General features: G+C 48.9%; 1 protein-coding gene across 1 annotated transcript; it reads left to right on the top strand.

The window, feature by feature from the left end:
• Positions 1-563: 563 nt before the first annotated feature.
• On the top strand, positions 564-14,971 carry C3H11orf16 (chromosome 3 C11orf16 homolog). Its single transcript, XM_039911659.1, has 5 exons — positions 564-727; positions 6,989-7,149; positions 10,008-10,232; positions 12,754-13,443; positions 14,705-14,971. The coding sequence occupies exons 1-5, from the start codon at positions 564-566 to the stop codon at positions 14,932-14,934; spliced, it is 1,470 nt and encodes a 489-aa protein (XP_039767593.1). The 3' UTR covers positions 14,935-14,971.
• The last annotated feature ends 209 nt before the right edge of the window (positions 14,972-15,180 follow it).

Raw genomic sequence — 15,180 nt, 5'->3', positions numbered from 1 at the left:
AACAATATACAGAGACATTCCCTGCTCCCGGCAGGCTTACAGTCTAGATCTCACTGTCTCGACCTCACTACACAGGTCTCAGAGATGGGCAGCCTGTGGGAAAGCTCTGCGTTGATTTTTTATTTTTTTTAATTAGCATTTATTAAGCACCTACTGTGTGCCGGGCGCTGTACTAAGCCCTGGGGAAGATACGAGCCAATTAGATCGGATGCAATCCGCGACGGGGCTCGGTCTGAATCCCCATTTTACAAATGAGGTACCTGAAGTCCAAAGACGTTAAGTGATTTGCCCAGTCTTCCACGGCAGACGAGTGACGGAGCCGGGATTAGAACCCAGGTCCTCCTGACTCCCAGGCCCGTGCTCTATCATTCATTCATTCAATAGTATTTATTGAGCGCTTACTATGTGCAGAGCACTGTACTAAGCGCTTGGAATGAACAAGTCGGCAACAGATCCACGGGGCCAAACTGCTTCTCCAGGTTTAAGAGAAGTGTCACCAGACTGCTCCTGTGCTCGTCAACACTGAACAGTGGAGCTAACTGATGGTTGTTCCCACAGGATCGATGGAGTGCTCAGCAAGGCCCTGGAGACCAGCCCCCAAGTACTGCAGTGTGGGGGCCGCCCTGAAGACCCCCTGCTGCTGCTGCTGCTGCGGCTGGGCTGCCGCTCTCCAGCGCTCCCTCCCCACCGGTCCCTGTCACCTCCACCACCTCGGGGTCCCGAGAAGGTATTATTGTGCTGCAAGATGCCTTGGTCTCCCTTCTGCTCCCGCTATTTGTAAATCATTTCGAACGTCTAGCTTCCCCATTAGGTGTAAACTCCCTGAGGGCAGTGAACGTATGATTTGCTTAGAGGGTAGCATGGCCTCATGGAAAGAGCCCGGGCCTGGGAGTCAGAGGACCTGGGTTCTACTCCCAGATCTGCCACTTGTCTGCTGCGAGACCTTGGACAAGTCATTTCACATCTCTTAACCTCAGTTTCCTCACTAGTAAAATGAGTTAGAAGTATTCGTTCTTCTATGAGCCCTATGTGACCTGATTGTCTTCTATTCCAACACTTAGTACAGTGCTAGGCATGAATTAAGCACATAACAGGTACCATAATTACTATTACTGGCTACTGGTGTGTCCTCCCAAACACTAGTTCATTTTTTTTTTAGTAGTATTTCTTAAGCACATACTATGTGCCCCGCACTGTACTAAGTGCTGGAGTAGATAAAAAGTACTCAGATTGGACATAGTTTCTGTTCTACAAAGGGCTCACGGTCTTTGTCCCCATTTTATAAATGAGGTAACTGAGCCACAAAGAAGTGAAGTGACTTGTCCAAGGTCACCCAGCAGGCAAGTGGAGGATCCTGGATTTGAACTCGGGTCTTTCTGACTCCCAGGCCTGTGCTCTATCCTCTAGGCCACATTGCTTCACTAATAATAATAAGGTTGGTATTTGTTAAGTGCTTACTATGTGCCAAGCACTGTTCTAAGCGCTGGGGTAGATACAGGGTCATCAGATTGTCCCACATGAGGCTCACAGTTAATCCCCATTTTACAGATGAGGTAACTGAGGCACAGAGAAATGAAGTGACTTGCCCACGGTCACACAGCTGTCAGGTGGTAGAGCCAGGTTTTGAACCCATGACCTCTGGCTCCCAAGCCCGGGCTCTTTCCACTGAGCCACACTGCTTCTCTAAAAAATAAAGTTGGTATTTGTTAAGCGCTTACTAGGTGCCGAGCACTGTTCTAAGCACTGGGGGAGATACAGGGTCATCAGGTTGTCCCACGTGGGGCTCACACGGTTTTAATCCCCATTTTTCAGATGAGGGAACTGAGGCCCAGAGAAGTTAAGTGACTTGCCCACAGTCACACAGCTGACAAGTGGCAGAGCCGGGAGTCGAACTCATGACCTCTGACTCCGAAGCCCAGGCTCTTTCCACTGAGCGACGCTGCTTTGTGTACAGTAGACACAATAAATACTGTTAATTATGAAAATTGCAGAGTCCTAAGTTTATTCATTCAATCAGTAGTATTTTTTGAGAACCTATTTTGCAGAGAGCACTGTGCTAAGCACTTGGGAGAGTACAATAGAGTTAGTAGATTGGAACCCTGCCTATAAGTATCTCATTTCGGAGGAGACAATCAGTCAGTCAATCATTAGTAATTAAACATTTATTCTGTGCAGAGCACTGTACTAAGCACTTGAGGGAGTACACTAGCATTAGTAGACTGGACCCCTGCCTATAAAGGTCTCACTCCGGAGGAGACGATCAATCAGTCAGTCAATCATTAGTAGTTATTGACCATTTATCATGTGCAGAGCACTGTACCCGTGTACTTGGGAGAGTACATTAGAGTTAGTAATAATAATGATAATTATAGCATTCATTCATTCAATAGTATTTACTGAGCGCTTACTATGTGCAGAGCACTGTACTAAGCGCTTGGAATGTACAAATCGGCAACAGATAGAGACAGTCCCTGCCCTTTGACGGCCTTACAGTCTAATTGGTTAAGCACTTACTATGTGCCAGGAACTGTACTAAAAGCTGGGTTAGTTTATTGACCGATTGATTGGATTCCGTGCGTATCCAGCCTCGGCACAGGGTGGGAGCTTGAGCAGTTCATTCATTCAAACCTATTTATTCAACGCTTACTATGTGCAGAGCACCGTACTAAGCGCTTGGAATGTACAATTCGGCAACAGATAGAGACAATCCCTGCCCAACAACGGGCTCACAGCCTAAATGAGTGCAGTGACAGGAAGGATCTTTCTACAGGACTTTTGCCTCTATTTTCTCAATTCAGGTTGAGTGAGCTCAATAGCCACTTCCAATGCTTTTCCTTGAAATATCCCAAGAGGCATCCAGGCCCTTGTGGGCATCAATCTTGGAAGTCAGAGGTCATGGAGAAGCAGTGTGGCTCAGTGGAAAGAGCCCGGGCTTGGGAGTCAGAGGTCGTAGGTTCTAATCTTGGCTCTGCTGCTTGTCAGCTGTGTGACTTTGGGCAAGTCACTTCACTTCTCTGGGCCTCAGTTACCTCATCTGTAAAATGGGGATTAAGAGTGTCAGCCCCACATGGGACAACCTCATCACCTTGTATCCCCCAGTGCTTAGAACAGTGCTTTGCACATAGTAAGTGCTTAACAAGTGCCACCATTATTATTATTTATTAATCCCAGCTCTGCCACTTGTCAGCTGGGTGACTTTGGGCAAGCCAGTTAGCTTCTCTGTGCCTCAGTTACCTCATCTGTAAAATGGGGATGAATATTAATAATGTTGGTATTTGTTAAGCGCTTACTATGTGCAGAGCACTGTTCTAAGCGCCAGGGTAGATACAGGGTAATCAGGTTGCCCCATGTGAGGCTCACAGTTAATCCCCATTTTAGAGATGAGGTAACTGAGGCACAGAAAAGTGAAATGACTTGCCCACAGTCACGCACCTGACAAGTGACAGAGCTGGGGTTTGAACCCATGACCTCTGACTCCCAAGCCCGGGCTCTTTCCACTAAGCCACGCTGAAGACTGTGAGCCCCCTTGTGGGACAACCTGCTGACCTTGTATCTACCCCAGTGCTTTGAACAGTGCTTGGCTCATAGTAAGCACCTAACAAAAACCATCATTATTATCAATCAGTAGACATATAAAGAGGCAATTGGCATCTCTTCTAATCCTGTTGAGGGATACCCACGGCAGGGAGCTCAGACTGAAGCTGGCTCTCAAGTGTGTATTTGGAGACAGGTGTGTGTTGGGTGAGAGAGACTGCCCTTAGGCTAAAAAAAAAAACTGAGCAAGGAACATTGCTGAATTTCATTCTGGACAGCTGGAGACCCACTCAGCACCTACAGAAACCCCTGTTCCCAGCTGAGGAGAGGAAGTCTACAGAGAGGTGGGAGAAATCCAGAGAGCCACAGAAGGAACAGGAACCAGGAAAAGGTGGGCTTTAGTAGGAAGGTGTTCCTCCATCACGTCTGGGAGATATGGTAAGAAAGATGGGCTCTTTGCTTTAGGCTTCTGAAGGAAAATGCAGGACTCTAGGCTGTAAGCTTGTTATGGGCAGGGAATAGTGTCTGCTAATTCTGTTGTGTTTTCTCAAGAGTTTAGTATAGTGTTCTGCACATAATAATAATGGTATTTAAGTGCTAGATGGCAGGCATTCTACTAAATGCTGGTATAGATACAAGATAATTGGGTTGGACCCTGTCCCATAGGGGGCTTGATGTCTTAATCTCCATTTTACAGATAAGGTAACTCAGGCACAGAGGAGTAAAGTGACTTGCCCAAGTCACTTGAGCAAGCCACAGTGTGTGTTCAATGCCACTGACTAACATTCAAGGGACTACATGTGTGTGCAGTTTCTCTGTAGGGAAGAGCTTGGGCAGTGACAGGATGTTTCTACAAGGGGCTGTGAGGAGAGTTGGCTAACTGGACCTTTTGTCTCTATTTTCCCCGTTCAAGTTGAATGAGCTCCATGGCCACCAACAGTGCTCTTGACATGTCCCAAGGGTTGTCCAGGTCCTTGTGGAGATCAATCAATAGATGAAGCTATAGAGAGGCAACTGGCATCTCTTCTTATTCTGAGGCTGGATCTCAAAGTATATTTAGGGATAGGTGTGTGTTTAGGGGAAGCAGATGGACCTTGGACTTTAAAAAAAAGAAAAAAAGAAAAGAAAAAGCATTGCGTGGTTTCATTCTGGCCAGCTGAAGAACCACTCAGCACCTAGAAAGACTCCTGTTCACAGCTGGGGAAGTTCAGGGGAGGCAACTTAGAACTGTCGTAGAGCCCTGGGAGAAATCCAGCAAGGTGCGTAAGGAGTAGGATTCAGAAAGAGCTGCGGGTTAGCAGGAAACAACAGATCTTCTAGTCGTGTCTGAGAAACCCTGCAGGCAAGATGGGGCCTTTCCTTCAAGCCCCTAGAGAAAAGTCCAGGATTTTAGACTGTAAGCTTGTAATGGGTAGGGAACCGACTCTCCTGATTGTATTGTATTGTACTCTCCCAGGGGCTTAGGATGCTGTACATGTGATCAATAAATGGGATTAACAACTACTTACTGTAGGACTCTGCAAAGTAAGTGCTCTTCCTTACTTAGTGGCAATACAAGGAGTGTAATATCTGAGTGCTTGTGGCAATAATAATGAAAGTATTAAGAGCTTACTAAATGCCAAACTCTGCTCTCAGCACTGGGGTAGATACGTAATCAGGTTGTTCCACGTGGGGCTCACAGTCTTCATCCCCATTTTACAGATGAGGTAAGTGAGGCACAGAGAAGTTACTTGGCTTGCCTGAGGTAATGCAGCAGACAAGTGGTGCAGCCGGGATTAGAATCCGTGTCGTCTGACGCTCAAGCCCGCTGCTGGTTTTGGACTTCGGAGTTCTGGGTGCCAATGCTGAGGAGTGTTTGTGTTTGGTCATGGTGGCTTGAGGGCTTGTCTGAAGCTTGCAGCTTCCTGAAACATGGGAAAACTCATTGTGGCCAGGCAATTCTTTCATTCATTCAATAGTATTTATTTAGGGCTTACTATGTGCAGAGCACTGTACTAAGCACTTGGAATGTACAAATCGGTAACAGAGACAGTCCCTGCCCTTTGACGGGCTTACAGTCTAATCGGGAGAGACAGACAAGAACAATGGCAATAAATAGAATCGAGGGGAAGAACATCTCATTAAAACAATAGCAAATAATAGAATCAAGGTGATGTACATCTCATTAACAAAATAAATAGGGTAATGAAGATATATACAGTTGAGCGGACGAGTACAGTGCTGAGGGTATGGGACGGGAGAGGGGGAGGAGCAGAGGGAAAGGGGGAGAAGAGGGTTTAGCTGCGGAGAGGTGAAGGGGGGTAGAGGAAGCAGAGGGAAAAGGGGAGCTCAGTCTGGGAAGGCCTCTTGGAGGAGGTGAGCTTTAAGTAAGGTTTTGAGGAATGTGTCATGTTATACTGTGCTCTCCCAAGTGCTTAGGACAGTGCTGTGCACACAGAGCTCAGTAAATCCGACTGACTGACAATAGCCTGCTGAATTTGAGTTTTGGGCATTGCCGCCAGGCAAGGAAACCTTCACATCTAGCACACATCCACACACCCACACACCACATACAAAAGACCTCAACAAACCCACACACGCTCATACATAGACTTCAGAATTCTCAAACACACAGTCACTTCCAAACACTTGGACACCCACAAGCATACCCAAGAGAAGCAGTGAGGTGTAGTGGAAAGAGGCCGCGCCAGAGAGTCAGGACATCTGGGTTCTCAACTGGCTCTGTCATTTGTCTGTTGTGTGTCCTTGGGCAAGGTGCTTTACTTCTCTGTGCCTTAGTGTCCTCATCTGTAAAATGGGGATTACCACCCCCCGCTCAGACTGTGAGCCCCATGTGGGAAAGACACTGTATCTGACCTGATTATCTTGCATTCATTCATTCAATCGTATTTACTGAGCGCTTACTGTGTGCAGAACACTGTACTAAGCACTTGGAAAGTACAATTCGGCAACAAATAGAGACAATCCCTACCCAACAACGGGCTCACAGTCTAGAAGTGGGGAGACAGACAACAAAACAAGTAGCCAGGCATCAATAGCATCAGTATAAATAGAATCTATCAATCGCATTTATCGATCACATCCATCAGTCATATTACACAGTACTTACTATGTGCAGAGCACTGTACTAAGTGCTTGGGAGAGTGCAACACAACAATATACAGACACACTCCCTGCCCACAACGAGATTACAGTCTAGAGGACTAGTTTACGTCTTCGCTAGTGCTTGGAACAGAGTAAAGGCTTCACCACACACACCACGGTTTTTATTATTAAGGACACTCCTATACACCAAACACGTTTGCAGCTCACAAGCATGCTTTTACCCCCCGCCCCAACATACGTTCACATGCTCGGTTTTCCATAATGTTGGAGCTGCGTCTTGAAATTTACTCCCCCTCGGATTTTCCGTTTCCGTCCTCTCCACTTTGTACCTGCTTTTGCTTTTTCGCAGGTGCCCCTGGTGTCCTGCCCACCCCAGTGTGTCCGGCCCAGCATGGCAGGGGGCGGGTCTACCGGAGAGGGCCACGGATGACGTTGCCACCCGAGTGCTGGCTAGGCGGGAACCAGACGGCTTCTACTACCTGGGGAGAATCAAACAGGCCCCCGAGGCAAGTTTCTTTGGCCTCCCAGACTCCCGTGCTCTCTGCCGGGCCTTCTGGGGCCGGCCACATCCTGCAAAGGCTAGCATGGTGTACTGGGTAGAGCGCAGGCCTGGGAGTCAGAAGGACCAGAGTTCTAATCCTGACTCCGCTTGTCTGCTGTGTGAATTTGAGCAAGTCACTTAACTTCTCTGAGCCTCGGTTGCCTCATCTGTGAAATGGGGGTTGTCACATGGGACAGGGACTGTCCAACCTGATCGGCTTGTTTGTGCCCCAGCGCTTAGAACAGTGCTTGACACATAAGTACTTAACAAAAACCATTATTATTATTATTATTAGAGGTGGTGTGTTCCAAGCTGGCTCTGAAGTGAGCCCAAACCCTTTGGGCTCCCACAATGGGTTCCCCAACAGATAGCCACAACTGGACTCAGAAGAAAAAAATATCCATTGTTCAACACGGCAAGTGTTCCACAATGGGGTAGCCCCATTCTGAGATAGCAAAACTGGGGTAAGAAGGGAATTAAGGAAGCAAATGAATCATGGTGAAAGAGCAGAGCCTGAATAGTCAAACGCGCTTACTGTCTAGAAACCCCTGTTCACCCAAGAAGAGGAACAAACGCTTTCCCCTGAACTGCATAGGTACCCAGCCTGTGGGGACCAAAGGGGTAATAGTAATAATAATAATTGTGGTATTTAAGCGCTTGCTGTGTGCCAGGCACTGTACTAAGCGCTGGGGTGAATACAAACAAATCGGATGGGACACAGTCCCTGTCCCCTCATGTGGCTGTCTCAATATGGGATGTGGTGACTGAGGCACAGAGAAGTGAAGTAACTTGCCCAAGGTCACACAGCAGACAAGCGTCAGAGCCTGGATTAGAACCCATGACCTTCTGACTCCCAGGCCCGGGCTCTATCCACTACTCCATGCTGCTACTCTGATGATGAGCTCCCTCAGCTGAGCTGGATACCCAGACTTGTTCATCCCATGTCTCTGACATTCCCATTCATGATGGAATATCCCCAAATGGTGGCTCTCTATGAAGTCTCCTAGACTTTGGAATGTCGGTAAGGCAGGGACTATGTCTGACTTGACTATGCCCCAGTGCTTAGTACAATGCTTGGCACGTAAGTACTTAACATCTACCACTGCTATTATTCTTATACATGATAATAATGATAATGATAATTAGAGAAGCAGCGTGGCTCAGTGGAAAGAGCATGGGCTTGGGAGTCAGTGGTCATGGGTTCTAATCCCGGCTCCATCAATTGTCTGCTGTGTGACCTTGGGCAAGTCAGTTAACTTCTCTGTGCCGCAGTGACCTCATCTGTAAAAATGGGCATTAAAAGATGTGAGCCCCACGTGGGACAACCTGATGACCCGGTATCTACCCCAGTGCTTAGAACAGTGCTCGGCACATAGTAAGCGCTTAACAAATACCATAATTATTATTAAATGATAATATTAATAAGCCTTTCCACTCCCAGGCCTCATCCCTTTTAGATGTGTATCTCTTTTTCCCCCCTGCACTCAAAATTTAAAAAATCAGTACCTCTGCTTGGTTGGTGAAGGATGAGGACAGGGTGGGGGAAGAGGTTGCTTTTCTATTCACATCAGATGAGAAGCAGCATGACCTAGTGGAAAGAGCAGAGGCCTGGGAGTCAGAGCACCTGGATTCTAATCTTGGCTTCATCACGAGTCTGCTCTGTGACCTTGGACAAGTCAAGTTACTTCTCTGTGCCTCATTTTCATCTGTAAAATGGGGACCAAATACCTGTTCTCCCTCCTACTTATACTGTGAGCCTCAGGAGGGACAGGGACTTTGTCCAACTTGATTAATCCCAGCACTAAGTAGTGCCTGACACATAGTAAGTACTTAATAATAAATACCATTATTGTTATTATCATTATTATCAGTTCAAAAGGGGCAAAGGGGGCAAAATCTGAGGGCATTCATTCAATCATATTTATTGAACACCTACTGTGCGCAAAGCACTGATATGAATATAAATAAATGAATGACAGATATATACATATGTGCTGCGGGCATAGGAGGGAAGATGAATGAAGTAGCAAGTTAGAGCATCACAGAAGGGAGGGGAAGAAGTGGAGAGGAAGGCTTAGACAGAGCAGGCTTCTTGGAGGAGCTGTGCGTTCAATATGGTTTGGAAGTGGGAGAGAGCAATTAGCTGTCTGATATGAGGAGGGAGGGCATTCCAGGCCAGAGGTAGGATATGGGCGAGGGGTCGGTGTTGAGATATACAAGACTGAGGTACAGTGAGAAGGCTTAGTGCAGTGCTCTGCACATAGTAAGCATTCAATAAATACTACTGAGTGAATAGAGGAGCGAAGAGAGCTGGGGCGGGCTGGATAAGGCAGTGATCGTGTCTCCCAACTTGGTTATATCATTATATTATACTTTCCCACATGCTTAGTACAGTGTTCTGTACATAGTAATTGCTCAATAAACTCGATTGATTGATTGAGGGGATCTGAGGCCCAAGAGAGGCCTGAAGAAGGCCCTGTTCAGGGAGAAGGGAGGGAGGATAGAGGAGAAGAGCTCCAGCAGCGTGGCTCAGTGGAAAGAGCCCGGGCTTGGGAGTCAGAGGTCATGGGTTCTAATCCTGGCTCCGCCACTTGTCAGCTGTGTGACTTTGGGCAAGTCACTTCACTTCTCTGGGCCTCAGTTACCTCATCTGTAAAATGGGGATGAAGACTGTGAGCCCCATGAGGGACAACCTGATCACCTTGCATCCCCCCAGCGTTTAGAACAGCGCTTTGCATATAGTAAGTGCTTAACAAATACCAACATTATTATTATCATCAGCAGGCTGCACTCATAACTTCCTTTCTCATTCCTTCCCTACAGCCAGGCCGGGCTGGGCCGCTCCTTGTCGAGTTTGAGGCTCCCAGGGCTTCTGGCAAAGAGCCCTCCCCACCTCAGAGCACGGCCCTGGAGGACGTCATCGGCCTCCTGGAGGCCACGAGGCACTCGCTGCTCCCGGGCGACAAGGTTCTGGCCCCGTGGGAGCCCGAACAGAAGCGGTTCGGGCCTGGCACCGTGGTGCGGGGCCTGGAGACCCGGGACTCTCGGAGAGGTAGGAGCAGGAACAGCCCGGTCCTGGGGTGGCGGGCAGAGCAATCGGGATGGTGGGGCTCAGGTGGAGTGGCTGGGGTGTGTTGACCCCCTAGGCTAGGAGATGTGGCTTTCTGAGGGAGGGGATCCCCTCAGCGAGAGACCTCTTAGCATCAGGAGAATCGGGGGGCCTAGTGGAAAGAAGCTGGGCCTGGGAGTCAGAGGAGCTGGGTTCTAACGCTGCTTCTGCTACTGGCCTGCTGTGTGACCTTGGGCAAGTCCCTTCACTTCCCTGATCCTCACTTTCCTCATGTGGAAAGTGGGGATTCAATTCCTATTCTTCCTCCTACTTACTTAGAGCAGCTTATGGGAGAGAGAGAGAAGGTGTCAGACCTGATTATTTTGGATCTACTCCGGTGCATATTACAGTAATTGGTACATGCAAGCGCTGAACAAATACCATTCACTCATTCATTCACTGGTATGTAATGAGCACTTATTGTGTGCAAAGCACTGTACTAAGCCCTTGGAAAAGTACAACAATAAACAGACACATTCGCTGCCCACAACAAGCTTACATCTGGAGGACTAGCCAAGGGCCCCGCAGCCTGCAGGTGCAGTGGGACTGCAAGGTACAGTCATCCTCAGGGAGAGAAGTGAAATGGGTAATGTGAATCAGAGGTAGGAGACCCGAACCCCATTTGAGAGCGAAGGAAAGGGACCCCTGGGCCTGTCTGGATAAAGCAGGGGGGATCTCAGATGAGCGGCACCAGAAGGGAGGCTCAGATGCTGGCTGGGGTGGGTTCACACTGCCCGATGTGATCAGAAGGGAGCCAGGCGAACAGCCGTGGGAGATGGAAGAGACCTCCCTGTCTGCCACTGGGAATCTCCCAGAGTGGTAATGGTTTATCTGCTCAGGAATAATCTAGAGATGGATTGGGTTGTGAGGTAATATGCATTCCGGGCTTTGTGTGTGGAAATCCACAAAGGTCGGGTTGGGCCCGTGAGACTGTAAGCTCCTTGAGAGTGGGGAACAGGCTTCTTGCTTCTGTTCTACTTTACCAAATGCTTGATACATGCCATTGCAAATACCCTAGTAAATAGTATTGATCAAATGATTTAAACTTGTCACGTTCACAGCAGAACTCCTTATATTCCCACCCAAACACTATCCTCCCTGTGACTTTCTCATCAGTGTAGACAGCACCACCATCCTGCCTATCTCACAAGCCCATAACCTTAGCATTATCCTTGACTCATCTCATTCAACCCACATATTCAATGTGTCACCAAATTCTGTCAGTTCAACCATCCCAACATGGCTAAAATCCACCCTTTCCTCTCCATCCAAACTATCACGTTAATCCAAGCATGTATTCTATCCCGCCTTAATTGCTGCATCAGCCTCCCTGCTGACCTCTCTGCCTCCTGTCTCTCCCAACTCTAGTCCATATTTCACTCTGTTGCCCAGATCGTTTTTCTATAAAAATGTTCAGTTTGTGTTTCCCCACTCCTCAAGAACCTTCAGTGGTTGCCCATTCACCTCCACATCAAACAGAAGATCCTCCTCATCATCTTAAAAGCACTCAATAACCTTGCCCCCTCCTACCTCATCTCCTGGATTTCATACTATGACGAAGCCTGCACACTTGGCTCTTCTAACGTCAACCTACTCGCTATACCTCCATCTCCGCTACCTCCCTGCTGACCTCTCGCCCATATCCTGCCTCTGGCCTGGAACTCCTTCCCTCTATGACATTGTGCTTTCCCAAGCACTTAGTACAGTGCTCTGCAGAATGTAATTGTGCTCAGTAAATTGATTATGGTATCTGTTAAGCACTGACTAGGTGTCAAAAACACTTTTAAGCACTGGGGAAGGTACAATTTAATTTGCTTGGACATAGTCCCTTGCGGGCATGGGGTTCACAGTCTAAGTCGGAAGTAGAACAGGTATTCCTCTGTTTACATATGAGGCAACAGAGGCACAGAGAAATTGTGATTTGCCCAAGGTCACACAGCAAGCAATTGGCAGAGCTGGGAATAGAACCCAGGTCCTTCTGACTCCCAGGCCCGTGCTCTCCCCACTAGGCCGTGCTGCTTCACAACTGATTGATTGAGCACTTAACAAATGCCATTATTATTATTATTCACTGATTTAAGGGTACAAGATGTGGGGAGACACACTCAGTGGCCCCTCTTAGGGGTACCTATCACTTAGAGAAGCAGCATGGCCTAGTGGGGAGAGCACGGGCCTGGAACTCAGGACCTGGGTTCTAATCCTGACTCTGCCACATGTCTGCTATGTGACCTCGGGCAAGTCACATCACTTCTCTGGGCCTCAGTTGCCTCATCTGTAATATGGGGATTAAGACGGTGAGCTCCGTGTGGGACAGGGATTGGGTCCAACCTGACTAACATGTATCTGTCCAGTGCTTAGAATAGTGCTTGACACATAGTAAGCACTTAACAAATACCTTCATTATTTTCCTTCCATCCACTGTGAGCTTTATTATTGCAAATATTGTCTCCCATCTCCCCAGCAGCTTCGGAAGATGAAGGCATCACTGTCCGGTTCTGGAACGGGAAGACGGCCCCAGTCCCCCCGGGGGTGGCGGTGTGGATTTCTCTCACTCGCTGGGTGAAGGTCACGGAGACCCTGCGCAAACCCCTGACCGGCAGGCTGAAGCTGCCGGAAACCTCCGGGCCCAGCCCCGGGCTTCCGGCCTGCCAGTTCCAAGGACCCATCCCCGACACGGTGGTGGGTGGGCTTCTCCCGGACTCTCTCCCGTGCCCTTATGGCTGGTTCTTTCACCCCCACCGGGGATGTGGGGGCTACCGGCCGCTGTGCCCCGGCCACGTCTGCTGCCGCTTCTTGCCGGCCGGCCACGGCTGGTGGTCTCTCAGCCGGCCGCGGCGGGTGTCAGCCGGGGACCTCGCGGAGCAGGAGCTGGGGGCTTGGCCAAGGCTCCTGGAGCTGGAGGGCCCCAAGGAGGAAGAGACCTCGGCTCCTGCTGCTGCGGCTGAGGTGCCGTCCATCTCCTCTAGCTCTTCCGATGAGGGGGATTCAGGGAATCATCTGGATCCACCACGCCCCTCCTGCTCCTCAACTGTAGACTGCGCTGTCAACACGGACGCCAGCCTTCTTGGAAAGTCCCCTAGGCAGCGAGGCTCCCATCCCCCCGGCTGGAGGTACTGGAAGAGATGTGGCCTCGAACCCCATCCCGGGAAGCCTGGTATGATGCCGATTGAGGGCTGCCATGGGGGCTTGGATATTCTGGTTCAGAAACCACTCACTCCCCGTCCCTTGCTGGCCAGGCCAAGGCCAGGCCTGACTGGTCCTTGGGCTCCGCTGGGGATTTTTGGATGGAAAGCAGTTGGGGTGGGGAGAGGGCTTTTTTTAAATGACTTTTAGTAATAACTATGGTATTTGTTAAGCTCTAGCTATGTGCCAGGCACTGTACTAAGCACTGGGATGGATGCAAGCAAATTGAGTTGGACACATTCCCTTGTCCCATGTGGGACTCATATTAATAATAATAATATGTGCCAAGCATTGTTCTAAGCTCTGGGGTAGATACAAGTTAATTGGGTTATCCCACGTGGTGCTCACACTCTTAATCCCCATTTTTACAGATGAGGTAATGAGGCACAGAGAAGTTATGTGACTTGCCCAAAGTCCCACAGCTGACAAGTGGCGGAGCTGGGATTAGAACCCACGACTTCTGACTCCCAAGCCGATGCTCTTTCCACTAAACCATGCTGCATCTCCACGATCTCATTCCCCATTTTACAGATGAGGTCACGGAGGCTCAGAGAAGTGAAGCGACTTGCCCAAGGTCACACAGCAGGAAAGTGGCCTAGGATTAGAACCCATGACTTTCTGACTCCTAGGCCCTGGCTCTACCCACTACACCAACCTGCTTCTGTGGGCCAGGTACTTACCACCCCTAATCATTTTACACAGAGAAGTAAAGTGACCCGTCCAAGGTCACACACCAGCCAATTGGCAGAGACAGGATTAGAACCCTAGTCCTTTGACTCCCTGCTCCGTGCTCTTTCCGCTAGGATGCACTGCTTCTCTGTAAATAAATATCTCAATGTTGAAGGCATTGAAAGTCACTCTGCTTAATGAGGTCTTTCCGGAGTCTTTCGTTACAGATTATATTATTTTAGGTCTTTCAGATTGTAAGCTTATGATGGGCAGGGAATGTGTCTACCAACTCTGTTGTACTCTCTCAAGCACTTAATACAATGCTCTGCACACAGTGAGCGCTCATTCCATACCACTGATTGTACTGTTAAAGTAAGATTTCACCTATTTAACCATATCTCTGCAGATTTATACCTACCTCCAGACCAACCCCGATGAGAGAACGCTTTCAGGCCCCAAATTCCCCCCAACTCTGGAGGTTCCTTTGGCCCACAACTTGCAGTCAGTGATGTGCTAGTCCATTCCAGACCAACCCAACTCAGATTCCGGAATTGTTTTCCCAGGGAACGGTCTCAGGAGCGGATGGGGAGAAGGGGAGCCTCGATCCAGAACCACTTCCTCTTGGGACCCTCCCTCCACAAGTCCAACTAATCGGAGTGCCTTGTTTGAAGCCATCTCCCCACCTCTGCGGCGGCTGATCACGGTGAAGGACATCCTACTTCCGGAGGACTTTAAGCCATTCCCAAGCGTGAGTCCCCGCCGTGGTCGTGGAAACCTAAGTGCTGAGGCTTGAGCATCTTTTGTGTGTAGGGCACCGTACGAACGACTTAGGGGGCTACAGTAGAAGTTAAGATCCCTGCCCTGGAGGAATTTCCAATCTTCATTCATTCAATTGTATTTATTGAATGCTTGCTGCGTGCAAGGCACTGTACTAAGCGCTCGGAGGAGTACACTTGAGAAACAGCGTGGCTTAGAAAGAGCACATGGGTTTGGGAGTCAGAAGTCATGGGCTCTAATCCCGGCTCTGCCGCTTGTCAGC

Source organism: Ornithorhynchus anatinus, chromosome 3 (assembly GCF_004115215.2).
Source record: "Ornithorhynchus anatinus isolate Pmale09 chromosome 3, mOrnAna1.pri.v4, whole genome shotgun sequence".
Classification (NCBI taxonomy): Eukaryota; Metazoa; Chordata; class Mammalia; order Monotremata; family Ornithorhynchidae; genus Ornithorhynchus; species Ornithorhynchus anatinus.
This window is presented reverse-complemented; position numbering and strand designations above follow the sequence as displayed.

Coding starts and splice junctions, on each gene's coding strand:
- C3H11orf16 (XM_039911659.1), top strand. CDS start 564: ATGGAGTGCTCAGCAAGGCCCTGGAGACCAGCCCCCAAGTACTGCAGT. Junction 10,233..12,753: donor GACCCGGGACTCTCGGAGAG/GTAGGAGCAGGA, acceptor TCTCCCCAGCAG/CTTCGGAAGATGAAGGCATC. Junction 13,444..14,704: donor ACCCCATCCCGGGAAGCCTG/GTATGATGCCGA, acceptor TTGTTTTCCCAG/GGAACGGTCTCAGGAGCGGA.